This window comes from Micropterus salmoides, unplaced genomic scaffold (genome assembly GCF_014851395.1).
Source record: "Micropterus salmoides isolate LMB-PRFRI ecotype aquatic unplaced genomic scaffold, ASM1485139v1 Ms_hic_scaffold_15, whole genome shotgun sequence".
NCBI lineage: Eukaryota > Metazoa > Chordata > Actinopteri > Centrarchiformes > Centrarchidae > Micropterus > Micropterus salmoides.
In genome coordinates, this window is record NW_024040596.1 from 11,892,467 (window position 1) to 11,915,927 (window position 23,461).

The 23,461-nt window shown below is 39.8% G+C and overlaps 1 protein-coding gene across 1 annotated transcript; it reads right to left on the reverse strand.

Moving 5' to 3' along the window:
- Window positions 1-891: 891 nt before the first annotated feature.
- Window positions 892-20,537, reverse strand: ptprna (protein tyrosine phosphatase receptor type Na). Its single transcript, XM_038720322.1, is given in 25 exon segments — window positions 892-1,378; window positions 1,544-1,617; window positions 3,256-3,320; window positions 3,476-3,529; window positions 4,348-4,514; window positions 5,146-5,265; window positions 5,482-5,559; window positions 6,000-6,073; window positions 6,313-6,460; window positions 6,574-6,840; window positions 7,370-7,579; window positions 9,215-9,279; window positions 9,441-9,520; window positions 9,621-9,707; window positions 9,938-10,049; window positions 10,052-10,208; window positions 10,301-10,335; window positions 10,717-10,842; window positions 10,989-11,138; window positions 11,269-11,458; window positions 11,817-11,964; window positions 12,161-12,278; window positions 13,035-13,145; window positions 16,460-16,510; window positions 20,462-20,537. Coding segments are annotated over 25 exon segments (2,835 nt in total). The 3' UTR covers window positions 892-1,306.
- Window positions 20,538-23,461: the final 2,924 nt, after the last annotated feature.

A 23,461-nucleotide genomic window follows, 5' to 3' on the forward strand; every position in this document is an offset into this window, starting at 1 on the left:
GGGACCACCGTTTCCAAGGTTACTGTTGGTAATACACTAAGACGTCATGGTTTGAAATCATGCATGGCACAGAAGGTTCCCCTGCTTAAACCAGCACATGTCAAGGCCCGTCTTCAGTTTGCCAATGACCATTTGGATGATCCAGAGGAGTCATGGGAGAAAGTCATGTGGTCAGATGAGACCAAAATAGAACTTTTTGGTCATAATTCCACTAACCGTGTTTGGAGGAAGAAGAATGATGAGTACCATCCCAAGAACACCATCCCTACTGTGAAGCATGGGGGTGGTAGCATCATGCTTTGGGGGTGTTTTTCTGCACATGGGACAGGGCGACTGCACTGTATTAAGGAGAGGATGACCGGGGCCGTGTATTGCGAGATTTTGGGGAACAACCTCCTTCCCTCAGTTAGAGCATTGAAGATGGGTCGAGGCTGGGTCTTCCAACATGACAATGACCCGAAGCACACAGCCAGGATAACCAAGGAGTGGCTCTGTAAGAAGCATATCAAGGTTCTGGCGTGGCCTAGCCAGTCTCCAGACCTAAACCCAATAGAGAATCTTTGGAGGGAGCTCAAACTCCGTGTTTCTCAGCGACAGCCCAGAAACCTGACTGATCTAGAGAAGATCTGTGTGGAGGAGTGGGCCAAAATCCCTCCTGCAGTGTGTGCAAACCTGGTGAAAAACTACAGGAAACATTTGACCTCTGTAATCACAAACAAAGGCTACTGTACCAAATATTAACATTGATTTTCTCAGGTGTTCAAATACTTATTTGCAGCTGTATCATACAAATAAATAGTTAAAAAATCATACATTGTGATTTCTGGATATTTTTTTTTTTAGATTATGTCTCTCACAGTGGACATGCACCTACGATGACATTTTCAGACCCCTCCATGATTTCTAAGTGGGAGAACTTGCAAAATAGCAGGATGTTCAAATACTTATTTTCCTCACTGTACTTTGTAGTTCACATCTGATTGCCTCGTTGGTTTCTACTGAATTAGAAATCAATCAGCAAAGACAGAGATCAACGTTGTGCCATGATGATGTAAACAATTTGATCTTCTGTTCATGTTTACATCCTGCTAAAAATCATTTTGGATTCTTTTTCATAAAATTAAGTTCCAAAATGTTTTAAAAGAGAATGAGTAGATGGTGAAATACCGCATGCTGAAAACAAGAGCAGTAACTGCTTCAAGTGTGGTTGAGCAAATTCTTATTTACAGTGATTGCCAGACATATATGACCAGATGGTACGAGTGTGTCCTCATGAGTAGTTATTTGTGTCCTCAGCTGCTGCAGCTCACTGTGGCAGGGCTTTCAAGATGGCATTCACCTCCTCAGCTACTGCTGTCAGTGCAAACTCAAACTGGTCCTGATCCGGAGAGAGAGAGGTGGGGAGAAGGGAATATAAGAGCAAAAGTTGTGCGGCGGATGGTTAGAGATAGGACAGGGAGACTTAGTTGGATTATGATGGACTTCCACCTTAAAAGTGCTGCAAAAATGCAAACACACACACACACAGACAGTTTCATAGTACCTTAGTGCGGACCAATCCTGGTCTCTGGTCTCTGATGTGCTCCAGTGTGGCTGCGATGTCAATCTCCTTCACTCCTAACAACAACAACGGGAACAGTAAGTAAGTAATCACTACCACAGTTTCAAGGTCGAGGTCAACTTTATTGTCAATTTCTTCACATGTACCAGACATACAGAGAAATCGAAATTGCGTTTCTCACTTATCAACCCACTCTTGGCTACCACAGAAGATAAGAGCTTTCTCGCTAAATCCACCCAACCACTAAAAAGGTAAATATAAAGATACATGACACCTGAGATTGGCTTTGCTATGGTATGAGAGGCTAGCATTTACCAAGGATGAAAAAGAAAATCTCTTACTGCACTCTACTTCACACTCTTACTATCCTACTGATCTTATTGATTAGCTTGACACAGTAAAGTAACACTTAAGTGCTACGTTTATAGATATGGTTTGGTTATGCATGTTGAAATTTCTAAATACAAACAAAATGATACATTTCATTTTTATAAAATGTTCACTTCACAAGGCCTATCCTTGTGTTGTTGTGCTATTTGTTGATTGTACTGTCATGCTATCTGTTGATTTGTTGATTGTCGTAAAGCTATTGTGGATTCTGTGTGTCATAAGAGCTGCCTCTCTTGTCTCGTTATCATGTAGGCTCTGTTTGTATCTGTATATTTTTCACTGCTTTTATTGTTGACTGTAATTTTTTTTCTTAACATCCTGCTTTCAAATATTGCCTGCCCACTACAGAAAAAAATGCCTTTCTGGCTAACTATAGCATATTTTCAGAAATATTATTATATATTCTTTCTGTCAATAAAGTAATAAACTAAAAACTGTGTGTGTGTGTGTGTGAGAGAGCGAGAAAGACAGAGAGAGACAGTGCAGTCCAGACAGAGCTGGCTACCACAAGGAGAGACTCTGCTCCCAGTGTGACACAGGACAGGTAGAGACAGAGCTGCACTTTCTAACCTCATGCCCCAAATATAAAACACTAAGACAAAAACACTTTGCAAACATTTCTCAAATATACCCCGAATTCAAATTCATATCAGACACACAGAAACTCCCCTATTTACTGGGAGAAATGCCCAAATGTGAAATAATGGCTGCAAAATATGTCTCCTCATGCCATGAAGTGAGGACAACCAGTGGAACAAATAATTGTATTATTTATTAATAATTTATTATTATTTTTTAATCAATTAATTATAAAAACAAATATTGTCTATTAATATACACACACACGTTACTGTTTCATTTATTTATTTTAATTAAATTTTTTTATATATTTTAATTTTTACATACACACACACACACACACATACACACATATGCTTACTGTTTTATTTATTTATTTAATTTATTTTTTAACACACACACAATTACTGTTTTTTTATTTTTTTTATTTTTAATATATTTTTTTAACACACACACACACACACACACACGCTTACTGTTTTATTTTATTTTATTTATTTATTTTTTTAACACACATGCACACACATACGCTTGCTGTTTTATTTAATTATTTTATTTTTAATATATTTTTATTTTTTTAACACACACACACATAGGCTTTGATTTCTTTTACGCTTTAATTACTTGTTTAATGAAATGTATGGGGTTGATTGTTCTTATGTTGTATGTATGATGCTTTGGCAATGTTCATTCATGCCAATAAAGCTGAACTGAGTGCAACTCACCCTTGGCCATGCGGTTCAACACCATGTCAATAAGTATATATGTGCCAGTCCTGCTAGTGCCATCACTGTGGGAGTGACAGAGATAAGAAGGAAACTGTCAATGCACATGTTATTCTCTGCAGTGCTTTACCTCAGTCTGCTTTCCAAACACATATTGGTCGTATTGTATGTTTTTTTTAACATCCTGGTGTTTCAGAAAAATGAAAATTTCTTTCTTTACCTGCAATGAACGATGATTGGGCAGGAACGACCTCTGTAGCATTTATTGACCTTCCTGAAAAGTAGGAACGAGGGACAACAGAGATAGAAAGGAGAACAAAGAAACCACAGGGGAAAAAAAGGCTTTATTATAAACGATTTATTTTAAACTGTGTAATCTGTGTAAAATATTCAATGAATACAGATAAACGACTTGTCAGTAATTAAGATATATAATACATGTATACAACACACCTATTAATGTCTCTTGTGCAGTCTCAGGTGGGTTGTGGTTAAATTAAAGGCAATGTAAGGAAAGAGGAGTGTGACCAAGTAGGAAGAATAAAGCATGGAAAGAATTATATGTAAATGACAGACAAAAGCAGTCAGATTAGGAATGAAGGATGAATGTCAGGACAGGAAAAAGCACGAATTGCATGAGGTTGTGGACAATGGTGAGATGGTAAAACAGGAAAGAATAGGTGAAGAGGAAGCCACAGATTCACTGTCCCTCTTGCAGTAGCCAGTCACACCTGCCAATGCTCATTTTTGTGACTATGCAACTGGAGCCAGAGTACTAGCTGCAAACCACAAAAATGACACTGGTAGATGTTAAAATACAAACCTATCAACCTGCACACTGGGAGAGAGGGAGAGAGAGAGAGCTGAGATGGATCGGGTATGACATGGGCACTTCTTTGATTGCACACTATGCAGAATGACGACAGGAAACACATAAAAGAGATGGACGTGGTAAATGTGATTAGGAGGATTCAAACCCACTGAGATGTTAGGGTACCAGTGAGTCACCGCAACATCACACACACTGCATCCTGAACCAACCTGTTTGCTAAATTTTCTGTTTACTCACTACTAAGAGGGGCGATTACTTACCTACGGAAGTCGAGCAGTGGCCGCGTGGAGGTGGGGATGCCGTCAGCCGGCCAGCTTAGCAGGTGAAACTGCGTCAAGGTTCTGGTCTCCTGCGTCTGGACGTTCTTCAGGTAGAAGCTACGCACCAAGAAGTCCTTACACCAGATGTGCTCTGACACCAGGTTCACCTGATCAACACATAGAGGCAAAGAAAGAGAGGGAGGGGTGGCAGACAGAAAAGAGATATGGACAAGAGGGTAAAAAAAATGGGACTTAATTGTCAATAAGTGGTCGCAAGATGAATTTTGCAACCTTCCAAAAATGTTATGATGCAATGTTTCAACCAGCAAAGGTTTAGTTCCACTTAGGAGCTCAGTGGAGATCATATGATAATAATAATCATAAAATAATAACCATTAACCTAAAATGATTTACTGTGCACACATAAAACAACTAAAAAGGGATTGTAGCATATACATACATATGTAAGGGGTGATGCAGAAAAAAAACTGGCCCTATTATTAAAATTTATAATATATATAATAATAAAAATATGTGTTAATTCTAAGCAAACTCACAATTCAGTCAGAATTATGAATCATCATTATTAATTGTACTGTATTTAATTTCAGAGATCAGATTTTTTAATTATCTGAACCTCTTTTATAAATATGTACTTTGAACAAAACTATTGTGATAATGCGTCTAATGCAGGGAAGCTCTACCAATTAAACTGAATGTTTGTTACTGGAAAACATCATAAAAAGACACGGTGCTTTACGTGAAATTAAAGGTTCTGTGTTACAACAGGAAATTAACCTCATAGATGTGGTAGAGTGATGAGCCCTCATCAGGCCAGTATCGCTCGCACTGTTTCTCTCCGTCTTCCACCAGAGCTGCCATCATCACTATCACTGTGCAGCCGTTCTCCCACACCATCTGTGGGTTGGAGAGAAATCACGCATCTGATTGTCCCATTAAAATGAATCTGTGAATATCTGAAAGTACCAAGACTGGTTTCCTGAACTGAATGGTCCAATGGTCTACATCATTTTAATTTGTCCCTAACACAGCAAGTAAATCCATTAAATTGTGAGTAAGACAGAAAAAGAAAGAGGCAGACAGAAGAAACAACAGAGGGAAGATTTTGCTGACCTGCCAGAAATCAGCAACAGTGTGAGGCAGCGGCCCCTGTGTGGCGATATAGGCTGGCTGGCGAGGGTCATGATCGACCTGTGGGTTTAAAAGGGGAAAAAATGACCAGAGTTTCTCAGGTTTATCCTGCTGAGGATTCTCAAACAGATAGGAGTTACAGCAGGGGCAATATATCTTCATACATAATATTTAATGATTAGACTTGAATCAGGAGTGTTTGTATTTTGATATTGAGAAATGTTTTAGCTCTGAAAAACAGATTCCAAATAGCTACAATATTCACAGTTCACAGATTTTCTTTTGCTGTATCAAATAGTTTATTTCCTCCAGAACTCATCTACAATAAAAATCAGCAATACTTATTCAGGTATTCAGTGCATTACACATGAAAATAATCAAAGAATGGCTGTTTATTTAAATCTTCGTATTGTATTAGGGGAGAAATCAATGTAACAAACCACTAACTATAAATATCATCACATGCTGTAAGTGTTTTTGATTGTTTGAATAATTCTTACAATGACGCTGGCATTGATGTAATCTTGTTTATTGGGGTTTACTTCAGTCTTCAGCTTCACCCGAGAGTGATCATCTGTAAAAGATAACAGGTGTCAAGAGTGAGTCACTTAATAAATAAAAGAATTTGAATTAATTTCCCCCTTTACTACTTACTACTGCATGCAGTTAAAGACTAGTAAAATGCTTGATATTGAAATGGTGCTGTACGTTAATGTGTTGTGCACTAAGCAAGGTGATCAGATTCATTTACACATGACAACTCTACAGACGAAGACAGAAATGATCAGATAGAGTGACACATTGTGAACTAACAGGGGAGTGATTCAGCGTGTCTGTTTTTGTCCATGTTGCTCGGGATTTGAGCCACAGCTACTGAACTGGGGTCAGCCTGGTAGGAGCACAAAGCTTCCCACTCCTTCTGTAGGCGGTCCTTATTACGCAGGTGATCCTCCATGTATGCCTGAAAGAGAGATGACATGCAAATAAAATGCAGGAGGTTAACATCTGCCAAGCAATGACAAGGAGGATTTTTACAACAGGAGATTTCTTTGTTCTGATCGTCTATCAACTCACCAGTATCATGTGGCCAGTAGAGATGTCCATGTTAGACTGGGCTGGCTCTTCGCTCCAGGATGGGGTGGAGCTGTGGGTGGAAGACGGACTGTGCTGGGGACCATCACTGAACTGGGAGGAAACGCTGCTGACGCGGGACGTGTCTGTGCCCCTTCGACCGCCGGCACCTGTGCCTACGGCGGACCCCGCCATGCTGCCACTCACCCCGGCCAAACAGTCCTGGCGACACAGGGGGGATTTGGATGCCATGTGCTGCCGACATAGCTCCTTAATGGAAAGTAACAAGAGGACGAGGTAGAACAGTAAAATAAAAAAAGGTAAATAATGGATAACAGTGCTGCAAATATAATATAGTTAATATAGTATCAATACGGATCAATTACTGTATCATTTTGTAATATAAATATAGTAAAGATCAAAAACTATGACAAATACATAAAAAAATGTATGGAGCTGTAACCAGTAACTGTTTAGTATTGAAGACTGCTTTCTAATGATTGGATTAATCAGCTGATTGTTTCAGCATTAATATGGGCATGTTTTTCTTATGGCATTTCATTAACAAGTACAACATAATTTAAGATTATAGGTTATACATAAAGTACTCATTCATCTGTCTGATCTAAGAGACATTTCTTTATTATAACCTTTGTAAATTCCCACATTTATTTCCCTTTTGACACTACATATGATCCATTATACCACTGCAACAAACATAAAAACAAACAAACAAACCCTCTGAGAAATCATATAAAATGACCTTTCCTCTGTGCTGAATCTCCTTATGCTGCCTTACCTGGTAGTCAAAGTGTGTTTCTGCCCCTCCCTCTGGCCCCAGGCCAAGCTTGCCATTGGCGACTTGTTGAGCATAGTGCCTGAGACAAGCTACAGCCATGGCCAATACCAGCACGCCTCCTACGACTGCCATGGAAACAAGGGTGATGACTGTCCCACTGGAGCCCTGGGAAACCCTGGTTACCTGAGGGAGACCCCGTGCATCTGTCCTCTGGCAAAAAGACATCATAAAGAGTGGTGAGGAAGGTAACAGGAGACAAGGAGGTAACGTGGAGACAAAGAAAACAGATTATCATCTTGCAAGAGTGGCTATCTCCATTTCTTCACATACACATCTCGCCTTTGAGAGCGGTCAACCTAATGTCGCCCCAGGGGATCTGCCCTCAACACTGGAATTCAAAGGTCACTCATTTCATTTTAACAACACATTTGTTTCTAGGTAACTGTACATGACAGCAAGGTGTGCTCAGTGAGAGGCTGATGCTGAGCTTTAAAGACAGAGGTCTGATAAGTCAAGTTAGTATGAACCAGGAACACATTAAAAAGACAGCAGGGGCTCCACGGAGGGCAGTGAACCATGGTGCAGTGCACGTCACACATCCATGTGTCACCTCCTCTTCATCTTTTTTTCTACCTTGCAAAACAAGTTTCACTATGCGCCCTAGGTGTACAGCCCAGTTTAAATAAATTAAACTGGATATTGATCTGGATATTCATATTGATTGAATTGACAAGCAATGCTAATGAGAAAACTTCACTATGGATGATTTATAACATTCTGCCATCTTGGAGATCACATCAGTACCACACACATTCCATTAATGTATTGGCAGGATAATTACATATTTTCTCTGCAGCCCCGAATTCAATTGGTGTGTTATCCATTATACACAAAATTGAAATGATTCAGAGGCCATTTGTTTGAACAGCAAATAATGAGGTTAATGACACCTGTGATTGTTGCCATAGAACCTGGGAACTGGGAGCCAAAGGGGGGTGGGGGGTGGAGGAGATAAAGTACCATGGCAACAAGTGAAACGCTGGATGTTATGAGGCATCGCCTTGCTGATTTGTTTTGGCTGCTTTCCCTCCAGGTGGCACACACTCACACACATAACATTACAGCACAAAGTGTAGTCGTGGATGGAAACAAGCTCTCATTTTTTTCATCAACACCCTCTTTTAATGGTATTTGATGATGGAGCCAGCAATGAAAGAAGAATGCATCGATTGATTCTCATACTGAGATAAAAACTATTAGTTTGACTCACCAAAAGCTCTGTATTAAACTTAGACACATTTTTGGAGATGAATTTATATTACTGCTTGTGTAACATAAACTCCCCTTTGCTTAACCTCTTGTTTAGGATGTGCCCTGCCCATATCTTTACCATAGCAGGGTTAGTGCATGTATGAAAATAGTTAGTAATAAGAATAGAGCTAATCCAAAGATCCTCACTGAGCAAATATACACTCTACAACACACCGTATCTGAACCAGTCCTTAATCCTGGGCGTAAGGTGATTTTCCTCAACACTAACACACCTGAACCATTTCACCTGCAACAATTTCATTTTGCCATCCTTGTGTTAATACACAGAATCAAGTCACTCTGTGACTTCAAAAGACAGCCACATATAAAGTAATCCCAAATCTCATTTGACACTAGCAAGTCTGATAATCTGTCGTGCTAGTGTCCATGACTAAAGAGATTAAAGTGAAAATGGTAAATACTACAGAAGAGTGATTATATCTCTGTCACCCTGACAACTGCTCCATTTGTTACTGATAGGAGGGGTTACGATGGACACAGAAGTGTGTTTGTGTGTCCGTGTGCATCAAGTACCTCTCCCACACCAGCCTGTTTAATCTTCAGGCCTGTCTCAGACTCCAGGAAGTTCTTTTCAGATACTGTTGAGGTGAAAAAACATCAAAGCATTTTATTATTGTTTGGTGAAATGGTATTTGAAGAAAAGACTGTGAGAGAGACAGCACAACGTGCCCACGTACTTTTCACTTGCGTGGGTAGGTAGGTGTTGGTGTGTCTGTTAGTGTGTGTTTCTGAGCCTCACCAGCTTTAGCAGCCACCTCTGCAGCCGTCATGTTGTGTTCATTCTGGCGGATACGGAACGTCAGCGCAGGACCCACCACACTGGCAAGAACCACAGGGACACACACACAAACACTTTGATGATGCTTTGAAACTGTGAAACATATTCTGTGTTTAGTGTAACACATAATGGTGGTGTTACCTGATGTTGATAAAGCTGCTCGTTGTCAGGTGAATCTTGTCAGCCAGTAGCTCCAACAGCTTCACTCCTTCATACAAACTCAGATGACTGCAAATGAAAGGCATCATTATCCTCCTTGTAAACGCCATGTGTAATACATGTCCTATTTGCTGCTCTTTACTGGCAACTTAAGTGCCATTTAGTGATTTCAACTATTGCCAGGTCATGGCAGCCCTTGGCAGGCATAATTAGCTCCACAGGAAGAGATGTGCTTCATGTTTTAGCAGTTTATATGTAATAAGCAGAAGAACTGAAAGCTGAATTTGATCAAGGCTGACCTGTGGTTGGTGACAATGTAACCATACTCCTCCTTGGCGCCTGTACCCTCAACCAGTGGCGGCCTTTGCGCTTTCAAGCCTTGTCCAGCTTCAGCAGAAGCGGCCTGCGGAGCTGGGATGCAGAAGGGGGGAGGCTGGCGCTCTTGGCCGGAGGTGTAGCTTGGACTGAAGCGGAGGAGGGGGCAGGAGGGGCATCAGCGGGACCAGGAACAGGAACAGGGTCAGCCTTCTCCGGCTTATGGGACACACTGTCTGTTTTTACCATCTGCATCTGTGGCGGGAATGATAGAAGATCTATCTATTCTATCATAAAAGTGTATGATTGCTTCTTGTGAACACGGCTGACAATGGATGATAACATACCTCCTTGAGGGTGATGAGGTCTTTTTCAATTGGGTCTGTGTTAAAAGACAAACAGATGTTTTTAAACAAATACTACAGTAAAGCACAATTCAGTTTTAGCATAATATTCCCCATTTCTCAAGTGTCAGCTATCAATATGTTCCATTTATCTATTTGGGATTTTTATATCCTAAATAGATAATAGATTAAAAAAAGCTATTATATCTTATGATTTCATTTTATTCATTTTAAAATCATTTTAAAAGGTAGTGGGCTGCAGATTTTAACTTATACAGTATATAATCCCATTTTTATGTGTAAAACGCAGGGCAGTTTAGTTCATTCAACAACAAATGCCCCTCTTACATTATACTAATACAGGGGTTTGGTTTTGTTTGACCTAAAATTCTGAATACGTAATGAGTGACAGACTGCACCTGTTTTTTCTTGGGCCTGCAGCAGCTGCAAAATGAGGGCTAGCTTGTAGAGCTGCTCTTGACTGAGCTCTCTGGGGTCAACTCCGTACCTCTGCAGGACTCCTGACATCCTCTGGAGCAGGCCATCTAACACAGGGGAGCAAAGTTAGCATTATCTGTGCTCTGTCCAATTTTGAAATTGGAAGGATGTTCAGGATATACACACTTTGTAAGAATGCCCATATCGTGCACATTTGTTGTAAATTAAATTTAAGTTAGTTCCTTTGCCTCACCATTGTTTCCAGACAGAGTTCTGAATTCCTGAGGAACTTTTTTATTCTGCAGTGGTTGTTGTCGGCCAGCAGTTCCAAGTCTCTCCTCTAGGGTGTAGTCTTCCACATAGTCCACTGGTATCTCCAGGTCCACGTCATAATAAGGCATACCTGTTCACATAGGCATAATAGATTAGGATGGTAGAGAGAACAAGAATTGTTTAGTTATAATGTATCTAAGTATTTAAAAAATAGCTTTTTTCTTGTGTGTTTAGTTTGGAAATTTGATAATTCTGTTTACCTGCAGAAGCCATGGAAGTGGCCCCTCGGTGGCGATAAGAAGGCTGGGCAGACGCCAGGTAGAGAGACAAGGCTTCCTGTAACAGCTGTCTGTCTCGCTCTCTCTGATTGGCCTGGGACCTTGAAGAGGGGCGGGCATAACTGCCTCCTGCCCCAATGAGAGATCTCTCTTCTTCATCTTGGTACCTATGCTGGAAGTACGAGAGATATTGTGCTGAATTAGTACTTTAATACAGTGTATGCATGTGTATGACATTTACGGTCTTTTTTCATATTCCTTGTGTTTTCTGTTCGTTGATGATGCTGTAATTGTTTTATTATAACAATTTTCCTACAGGTTTCTGGTGTATTTCCCACTTTTCTACTGCTAGGATGATATACAACGTGTTTAATTCTAAACTGTGATGTACATTGTTCTATGAGTTTGGAGTTGTTGGCTTTTTGTCTGTTGTAACCACACTGATGCCTGGGAGTAGTTGATGAGAGGGAGAGTTGTTGTTGATTTTAGATGATAATGTTTTGTGTTTGTGTGTGTGTGTGTCTGTGTACCTGGTGGTATGTGTATGGGTCCATGGAGGCTGTCTGCATGCGTAGAGGGGACTGAGGAGGCTCGACAATCATGTAGTCCACATAGTTGCCACCAGGAGGTGTGGACCCCGACTTAGAACTGTGGTGCTGGGAGATGTGCTGTTTGGACCTGGCAACCCAGAGAGAAACAGAAAGAGGATTAAGATGGATACAGTGGGGTTGAAATTAGGGAAGGATGAAGGAATAGGTCAAGAGAGAAGTTTCTGGTGGCACAGGGTGAAATGAATGAATGGATCTGACTCATTGGTTTTATTGGTAAAATGTACATTTCTCACTAAATGCCACTGTAACTGAAGAGCACTTACTGAGACGAATGAGAAGAGGAGGAAGATGAGTTTGGCTTAGCGGGGTGGGTGGTATGGGGAACTCTCTTCAGCTCCTTTGATAAAATATACTGGGTGATGTCGTCTTGCCAGGAAAAACCTACACACACACACACATACAACTACACACACACACACACACACACACACAAATAGCAATTAAAGAAAGCCACAGAAACTGAGAGTGAGAGTGCAAGACTGAAGTGTGTGAGGGGGATAGAAAGAGAGAGAGAGAGAGAGAGAGAGAGAGAGAGAGAGAGAGAGCGAAAGATTATCCGAAATCAATACTGTTGTTTAAGAGTTGTTGAAGTGCCCATATGGACAGAATGGATTTCCACCTGTATTCATAAAGCATCCCTCAATATGGTTACTAGTTAAGGACATGACCAAATTAACTTCACTATGACTATATAGGTAATCCAGTTCGTGGGTAGACTCCCTTATTTATCATATTTTGAGAAATGCTAGCAGATTGGCTCTATATGGAAATGATGATTGTCAGTCCAGACTGAAATATTTAAAAAACTATTGGATGGATTGGCATGAAATTTTGTATAGATACACGGTTCCCAGAGGATGAATTGTAATAACTTTGATGAACTCCTGACTTTTCCTCTAGCGCCACCATCTGAACAAAATTTCAATTTGTCCAATACTTTTTTTATTTTTCTCAGTTAAATGTCATTTTGAGCATGCTAGCATGCTGACGTTAGCATTTAGCTCTTAGTCTTGTTTAAAAATAGTTTATTGTTGACTTTCTTACATTTTAATTATGTAATACATATTAAAACAGTTTTTGTCAAGGACAACAGCTTTGTCAAGGAATGCTAGGGATGTTTTCATGTATTCATCTCACCTTGCAGCATGAGCTGTTTGAGGACTTCCTGCATCCTCTTCAGAACAGGAACTGACACTTGGTACTGGACCTGGTCCTGCTTAGAGATACGACACTGACCAAACAACCCATCTGGAATGAATACATAAAAAGGCCTATTAGAAAAGAAATGTTTCTGTGAACAAATTTAACAAGGCATCAATTGAAGTTTTATAAATGTATTTTATTAGCTAAAACTGTATAGGTAATCTTTACCACAGCTATTTCAATGAAGCTGCCCTTGAGGTACAGTACAGTGCTTTATAATACCTGTAATTCTTATGGTAGCCCCTACCACACTAGCCCACAGCAGTGAGTCATAGCTTTGAAGTACAGAACAGCCCACACACTTTTACTGTTTGTCACTATCCCTTTGACAAGGTTCTGCCACCATCAGTGCGCGTGCTTTAGAACATTTTAAACAGTTGCCTTTGAAATGGCTGCTAACCTGCACACAGCCTCGTCGCAAATCCTATTACTATAGAATTTGCTCAGTATTATTTTCTGTGAGCTGATCATAATCATAAATGGATCTGTTTTTTTGAACATCAACAATTTCATGCATCCACTCAGAAACAAGCAGATGCATCATTCGAAGCTTCACCAAGCTAGTACTTGTTATAGGTTCATATCATTACATGGAGGTATATAATGTCTGAATAAAAAATATTATAATTTAATAACTAGTTTGAACATAACACAGTGAACTGTCTGGAACCACGGGATGAAGAGGTTCAGCAGTCCACCACAAAGTTTAGTTGATAACGAGTTAGTGAGTTAGATATTTAGAATCTGAAATTTCAAACTTTCCCACAAAGCGATCACTATGGGATGCCATGTCACCTTAATGAGGCCTGTCTTTTCGCTCTGAAATCTCACTGAGATATTTCTAAAGAAAAAGACAGACTGCGATGTGATGGGAATAACGATAGAGCTGAGCAGACTATTATTTTTTCTGGCGCACTGATGAGTCACCACAGTCTTTCACTACACTGGCTAAATCTCACACAACCCAACCTGTCACAGTGAAACGGTGAAGTGTTATACTGAACAGATTAGAGAGGACTTGTGTTTATATAGCCACAAATGTTCTAAATGTCAAAGGAAACAGAGCAGCTTACATGTTGCTACTCAGTGTATTGAAAAGTAAGTAAACTGAGATGTTTTTTACTTTACTTCTGGGTGGGGGGTTATAGGAACAGGTAAATTATTCTCAGCCTTATGTTATTACCATGTCTGAAAAGCGATATAGAAAATCGACTACAGATTCAAACCTGTGCAATTTCCCGCCCTGAATACACAGAAAAGATACAGTTTTCCATATATATTTTCCATCCCAGGTAATGACACACATTATCAAATTACAATTAGTTGATGTTGATGAAGAGATGCTGTGATATGACACAGGATATTGTATCCTTGCCAGGAGTACTAGAAAAGCAGAAACACAGTAGCTCTTATTCCTAGTGGCGATCTGACTGAGGGCGGAGAGAAGAGGGGCATGAGGAGGAGGATATGGAAGATGAATGGAAGGAAGGCAGCAAACAGAATGCCTTGATTGGATTGGGACTATTTCAGGAGCATGGGTCATATTTGTGCAGGGAACACACAGTAGTAAGCAGCATCAGACAGGGAAATCTGTTCAATGTAAAGTAAATACAATGTTTGTCTCATATTACATATTAAAAGCTCCAAATGTAATATTGTCAAATTAACTTTGATGATGAGCATCAGTGTTACTTTCTACAGTAAGTGATAAAGTCACGCCAACCAAACTAGAGGCACGATTAAATGGAATACTAGATGGTTTATGTGTGATCTTTATGTTTTCAGTTCTAAGGGATTGCCACTGATACCTAAACAACAGCAAATCAAACATTACAACTTAGTATGAAAAACAATTACACTGCAATTCATTTCCTGACCTTAAACCACTGTCAGTCAGAATGAATACCTGAAACACATCTATCCAAAATCTTGTGTCTCAAATCCTGGAGTAATACAGAGTTTGTAACAAAGAAAATGATTTTAACATCCAGGCCAAAGACTCTTGTGTCTAAACACAAGCTAAGCCGTCTGATGATCTCATAGGCTTGCCTGTTCACTTGTGTAGAGCACCACACTAAAATGCGCATGTGCTGCTGTTGCCAATCACAACAGACCCACTAAACCTTCCCTCGTGGGCTGTCCAGATGCCTGTTGTGCATCAACCTGCTATCCACCAAGTCAGCACCTCAAGAAGCAGCTGGTTGACAAGGTCAGAGTGCTAACCCCTGGTGCACACAGAACTCAGGTGACAATGTATGACCTTGTTCTGTTTAAAACAGGCCTTACACTAACAGACACGGCTTACAGGGGAGATGCCTGTCAGAACAACATAAACATGTCCGGGGTCCATGTGTAAATATTCATAGTTGTTGATAATGTAGTGCTTACATTTTTTTAAGATATTGTTTTGATATGATTCTGGTTCTTGGCGGAGGCCAGCTGCCTCTTTAACAACATCAGTCTTGACATCACTCAACCCAGAGAGACGAAAATTATCTTGATACTCCCATTCAACTCCTGGTATGTCAGCAAAGAAGACTGCATCAAAAAGGTCAGAGTGTTGAAAAGCCTGAATGTTTTCTATTGATTTTACTGTGGCTCCTGGTTGTCTCATGCAGTCACACACCACTGTGACCTCTCAATTTAAACTCAACACAGTAGTTGCTTATTCCTTGTGTAAGTCACTAGGAGACCCGTTTGTGTCTATGGAGACAGTGATGTTTACGCTTTCTGTGAACTTTTATATTACACCCCCACAAAAGAAATCCGGTAAAAAAGAGTATTTATTGGAGTCTAACAAACACACAGATTTTTCACAGCTTATTTTGCATTACAGGTTCCTCAAAAGACACAGCCAGAGAGACAGACACAGAGACAAAGGGATCTTTTCAACCAATCACACTAACAACCTTTGAGATGTCATTACAACTAATAGTTTTCTCCCATGTTCCCTCCTCAAGCCCAAAGATAACATAACTGAACATAAATATAGCCCCATGTCTGCTCCTGAGTTGCAAGTATGCCGATCCATTTTGTATTCTGTCCAATGGCTGCGTGTGTGCGTAAGTGCAATTTCCACAGAGAAATGCGTAAGTGTGTGTCAGTGACTCATCGCTGTATTAGCACAACTGTGGGGGTGTCGAGCTCACCGTGATGTCACTGTTGCTATGGAGATAGGAGAGGGGGAGGGGCTTAGATAGGAAAGGGAAGAGGGGCAGGTGACAGAGAGATAGACACAGGGCTGGGTGAGGATAAATCCTTGACTTGTGAATATTTTCATATACAGTCTTTGTGTCAGCATGCTTCCAGTGACATATAGTGTGTGTGTGTGTGTGTGTGTGTGTGTGTGTTGTACTTACCATCTGAGCAGATCTGATCCCATGTGCACAGCTTTCTCTCAAACAGGCAACCTGAAGTAGAAAGACAAAGAGATGGCTAACAGGTGCTCAGAGTGAAACCTTTCACAGCATATTCCCATGGCAACGACTGCTTTAATTCACATTTAGAGGGTTAAAATGAGAACACAACAAAGTGAGTTTAACCCTGGCTTACTCATTATAATTCACTTTCAAACTATCAGTGTACTGCACAGTGGTGACAAGAACGCACGCACCCACAACTTTTACCCTGTCTTTCATATTTAAAGATACGATTCACCTTCAGTGCAGTTATGAAACTTTTATAGAATTACACAAGGAAGTTTTAAAAAGCCCCATCGGCATAAAACCTGGAACTTCTGAAAACCATGTAAATCTAAACTGTCTTATTTTCATTTGGAAAATTTTGCTGCTGCATAGACATTGTCAAAATAATGTATTAGAGTTTGAACAGGCTATCAGTGTTTCTACAAAAATGTCTGATAAGCACGACTGCATAGAAAACGTTGACCTATATTTTGTGGACGTAATATACTGATTCATTAGTGGCCAGAAATTAATTAGATTTAATTAAAAATTTAACTGGTTTGTAAATTGAATAAGGGGAAAATAAAGTGTTTTTCACTAGTTTTTTAAAAAAATATTTCCTTTGTATTTCATTTTTAGCTGCTCCACTACATCTAATTTTAGGGTGGTGTGTAAGACCTCGGACTGTATGGCAGTGTGGGAAGGAGCAGATGGCTGTGAAAGATAAGAACGTAACGCAGCAGAATATGCTTAGATTATTCTGTCTGTCTGTCTTTCACTCGCAGGTCACAGCTCATGTCTCTTTTTTTCTCTACTTTCTGGAGGAAAATCACTTTTTGCCTCTCTGTATGCATGTACAAGACAAAACAAGTGAATGAATAGTATGAAATCTCAGTGTGCGTGTGTGTGTATGTGAGGAAATTACAGATGGATCCAAAATTATTATCGCACATTAAATGCAAAAGATGGTAGGTGAGTGGCTTGATGGCAGAATTGATGGATCTGTAGATTGAATGTTTACCTGAACTTGGGTAGAGAACTATTTTCTACCCATGACGCAGAACATTTGTTTCAGTGACTCACCTTTACTTTCTTTGAAGACCAACACACACACACACACACACACACACACACACACGTGTACACACACCGACAAGTGAGTATCTTGTAATCCTTTGATGCTTTCTCAAATGTTAAACTTTGACAGCTGAGAATTTATTTTAAATCCCTTTTCTGGAATTCCTAATATCACAACATGTGAAATATTTTTTCAGTTACTGTAAATCTCACACACACATTTGATGACTTCTTAAAAACATCAAGTGTCTAGGTGCTGTTTTGCAAAACAACATGCCCATTATCTCAGAGACCTCTCCAGTGTGTTGAAGGCTAAGTGAACCTTCTTAGGTAGATGCAATATACTCTAAAAAAAACGCATACAGATATTATTGTGTTGGGACCCAGCTAAGAGGTATCTGAGTAATTGAAGCACACAGGGGGGTTGCAGAGATACTGACATCCACATCACCACAATGTTGCCAGGACATTGTGCATAAATGCCGGTCCTAGTCATCAGACACTGGTTGGTTGTCCAGGAAAGGACATCTGCCATTGTTGGGCCAACATGCAACACGGAGGTAGAAAAAATTAAACAAATGGCAAAAAACCACTTCAACTGTTTATTTTTAGTTTTATTTTCAAGGATTTTTCCATCTTGTTTACAATCTGGTTTGGTAAATCTGAATGGGATTCTTCACTGACTGAAGAAGTTAACCTTACAAGCATGTGTGTTGACCCATTTGAATGTCTAAAATAGACACCTGTTTGTAGACTAGCAAAAGGACAGGAGCATAAGATGCTATAGTCTCATGGTAAAACTCGCCATTGGCAAGTGAAATAAGTGCCTGGCCAGTCCAGGTATACCAATGAAAGGCAGGTGGTAGTTTACATCCTCCCAAGGCCAACAGCAACTGGTGGCAACAGCAACAACAATAATAATTTTTTTTACAAGAACAATCATCTTTATTTAAAATGGACAAATGTGTACACTAGCATGGAAAAATAGCACGAAGGATCCAATGAATCTGAGCCAACCTAGTGGAAACCTGACCTCTTATACAGCGTCTGTCATAGCAACATGATGTCCCTCCCTTAGGGAAACGGCTAGCTGCAGAGACATCAGCTCTCACATGAACATCATACTGTGTGTGTGAGGATGGCCAGTCGGACATATGGATGGATGGCTAATCAAATGAACAGATGGATAGATGCATGTTGTGAAAGAACAGAGATGGAAGCAGAGAGGTGTTAATGGATGAATAGACAAAGGGAAGCAACAGTGGTTGCTGGTTTCTCTCCATGGTGCTGAAATCTCAGGCACTTGCAGAATGACTTCCCACTGTCCATTGTTCATTGTTAGGCTTTTCTTATGCTTTTGTAATAGATTTTTAGAGTGATGAATGATTTTTCTATCAAATGTTGCTTGTTTTAATAGATGTTTTTACAAATTGGAAGTGTAATATGGTTCTACAGTGTTCAAAATAATACTTTTTAGCATTATGACAATACAGCTGAGACATTATGAGGGTCATGTGAAATATTTAATTCACAGACCAAACTCTACCACCCCTTGCTATCACAATGAGCTGCTTTAGATGTCTAAAATAATAAAAGTAATCAGTTGTTTTTTAAGCTGTTGGATGCATCACATTTAGGTAATAAAGCATATGAAATGCGCCTCAGAAAATTCAAATGACTTAATATATACAGAGTGGAGGGGAAATAATGGGGGTGGCAGCGCTTCTGTTAGAACAAAATCGCAGTCACTTTTTTTTTGTCAGAGAAAACCAGAAGCATTTAGCCTTTGTCAATCTCAGTCAGAATTACTCATTGAATTCAAACAAATCTCCATCTACACAGGTCAGACAGACATTTACAAAAATCTTTTTCAGCAAAAACAGCACCAAAAAAATTCTTTGGGTAGAAGTGTAAAAGGATAGAGGGTGTAGCAACTCACTTGTTGCATCCTTGTATCAATTACAAATTATGCCAGTTCGGTGAGTCAATGCACAAAAAGATGAATAATCAATCTTTAGCAATAATCAATGTGAAATAGACAAGCATAAAGTACTAGTGCTGCCATTGTTGATAATATTAACATAACTACTACATAGCTACTCCTGCTAGTGTCAGTGACATTTCTACTGCTGAGAGTGAAACGTAAAGTCAATACTGTTCAGGCATCAGTAAATACTTTTTTGTAGGTAAATAAATGATAAATGTAGGAAACTAATTAACTAACAACTTCTTTTCTTTATTTTTGGAGATGTGTAGAACCTGTGCAAGCTATAGAATATCTCTGATTAAAATCAGTCTTTTCTGTTTGCAGGCATAATATCGTATACAATTTAGTGAGACATAATTTGTTTCATGCTTAAAACACAGTTTTGCTGTCCGCTTCTTTATCATGTGCTGTATGTTTGTCTGTTATCCATTTCTCCCCAACAACTGGATTTTGTGGCTGTCTTTCCTACTCCCGTCTCAGTACAAAAGACTCAAAATAATAACATAATGCCAATAATAGTATTGGGGGTGTTGGTGGCATAAAATGATCTCATATTCTACAAGAAGAAAAATAAATACTCTGTAGACTCAGTTTTTCTCTTCCCTATCACTCTTTGCATCCTCCATCTCTCCTCCTCCTCAGTTTCATCTCATCAGACTCTACATTTACCCACAGCCAATGTCTCTATAGTAAATAATTTGCACTTCAGTTCCTTTTGGAAGAATGACATATGTAAAGTCACCTAATGCGAAACATAAAAACAGACATCTCTAAATGTAGTCTTTGCAGGAATACTACAGCAGAATGATGGGGGATAAAGTAGCCTACAGCAAACTGTAAAGTACATATGTGTATAATAGTATCATCATCACCACCATCTTCATCATCATTACCGTATTTGTCTGAGGTTCCTGGTTGGCACAGCACGGTTAAAAGGAGCAGAGCTCGCCATGGCTTAAGGTGTTGCATGATCCTCTGGAGCCTCCCAGCAGCGGAGGAGAGGCAGACAGAAAGATGTGGAGTCCCTCTTTGCTCGGGTCCCTCTTCCCTCTGTTAAATCCCCATAATGTTCGAACGCGCCGCAGCCAGTGTCGACAGTTCACGCAGGTCCCAAAGAGCCCATGTGACGTGGGGGGAAAAAAGATAAATATAAATGGCAGCAAAAAAGAAAAAAAACTAATTCCTCACAGTGAAAAGGCGGGGCGTGGGGACGGGGAGGAGTATGGACTCGCGATTGCACAACTGCGGAAATAAGGTACGATCTGAAGACACAGGGAAGCTCTCTGAGCTGGAAGGAGTCGACCTGCAGCTACGTCATCATAAACAGGATGGGTTAAATTCCGCCTATTCACAAACGTCATGCATTCGTTATACATGCATGCATGCGCGGAAAACGTGCCATCAAACAGCAAGTGCACAGGTAGGGCTTGTATAAATCCAAATTATGTTTGTTTTTTTAAAAAACCCTTATTTTGACGTTTGATAGCTGCCAAAAGATCTTTGTCTCAGATGTAGTTTCCCATATGTGACATGAACCACTGGTGTTTACTGGTGGTTTTGTGTATGTGTGTGTGTGTGTGTGTGGGGGGGGGGGGGGGTCATGCCTAGGCCCTGGCACACATGCAGAGCAGTCCCATAGGTTCACCTCAGCGCAGGTGAGATTGCAGTGCACAAGTAACTGTGGAAACTAGGCCATGACATTTAATCAAAAAGAACATTTCAAGTTTATAGCCATACCCAGTGTCCTAACAAATGTGACAGCTTGAGTGCACACTGATTTTTCGAGAAATCTTTGCTATTATTATTGTAGATATATGTCTAATCTGGCATGGACGCTAGGAATGTCCAGAGTGAAGGTGCAATACTTCATCTATCATTTATCTTAATTAAGTCTTTCTGATTGGGAATGCACTGAATAAGGCAAAGAGCACATACCTCCCAGGGGGAAGTGGTGTCACAGCAGTACATCTTGTTGAGGTATGCTCTTGCTCCCTCTTGTGTCTATAAAAACACAAACAGAAATGAAATTCACTACCATGCTGTAGCTTATTGTATATCCATCCATAAAATACTCAAGAAAATGTCTACTTACATGTGTGTATGTGTTAGATATATATATGGTTTTAATGGTGTTACATTGCATGAGACTGAGACAAGTGGAATAGGCTAGGTACAGTGTCCAAACTTTTCATGCCCTTTAGCTGTACCAGGATGCGCAGGCATATATTATTCTAGTTTGGCATATTTTGATCGATTTATGTTTAAGATAGACTATATACATTCCCACATGATCGTTCATCCAGGTAGGAAAATGTTAAGCAGTCTGTACTACCTGCAAGCCTTATTTTATTATAGAGCTGGGTTTGGTTCTCCACTCTGTTACAGATTTGGAGGATATGAAAATATTAACTACTACTACTTCCACCAGTAATAATAATAATAATAATAATATAATAATAATAATAATAATAATAATAATAATAATAATAATAATAGCAAGTTAGTTGCATCATATAATACTTTAAATAAATATTTATATTATAAATCAAAGCCACAGGTCTCACCCTTTAGTTTTCAGTCTGCATTCATTCAGCACTGCTGTAATCATGAAACTGCTCTGGAGATTTTGCCCATTTTCCAATGGCACTAAAAACTTCCTTACTTTTTAATTTAAGTAAACTAACAGATGTTCAGACTGCCCAATGGAAGGCCAGATTCTTGGCTTTGGCCCTGATACCCACACAGTGATCCTATCCATGGCATGTCGTAGGCAGCATCCAATGACCATTTGTTAAGCTTCTAAGAGTTTACTTGCACTGAATATTAAATTGTGCATTGTCCTATCATGAAATAATGCTAATTTTACTGACAGAAGTCTGGGGCAAGTGGACTGTGTTAAAACAGGAAGTAACCTTTTAATCTAGTATGACTCATGAATCACATGGTTTGGTTTATTTAAGGCACATTGTGATGTTGCCGGCTTTTGATATCATATCTCTCATAAGATAGACCTAAAATAGATCTGGAACAAGTTTCGTTGTAAAAAGATGTCCATAAAGTTGCTCTGGTTTCCATGTTACACAGTTGCATGCAGTCAACAATGTGCAACACAAATACTGCACACGCGTGTGCGCACGCACACACACACACACACACACACACACACACACACACACACACACACACACACTTCTTCCTTTACTCTCATCCTTTCGTCAACTCATTGGCATGTGTGTATGCGCGTTTGGTTGGTTGCCGAGCAACTTGCATTCACTGTTTATGAAGGATGAAACCAGCTGAACGCCTCACTTACACACACACTATTTAAGTCATATTAAAACTTCATAGGATTTTCACCACCTTTCATTGTACTTTCTCTCACTATCACCGTTTTACTACCACTCTTATCACATTCTGCAGCTATCAGATCAAATACACCTTAAGTCTGTCATTGTATTAATTACTTTTAATTCACCATAATATATATTCATATAGAGGTGTCTCATACATATCAAATATGCCGGTTTAATGAAAACACAGATTGTCTCCACATATCCGGTGGTTAAAAAAGGATCCTCAAGCAATTTCCCATCATGCCATTTTCTCATCATGTCATCCACACTGCTTCGCTCCTGACCACCCCCAGCATTCCACAGGATAGATACCTCCACCCCCACTCTACCCCAGATACCCCACCCTTTAGCCATGGTGAATGAGTAAGGATCATTTTGAGTGTTTTGTGTCTCAGTAAATGTCATTTTAGTACCTTTAGTACCTAGTAACATTTACCTGATGCTTTTATCCAAGTGCTATATATGTCAGAGGCCTTGGTGGATGTGCACAGTGGGAATCAAACCCGGGTTTCTCACCCCAGAGGCATGGGTCTTACCCGC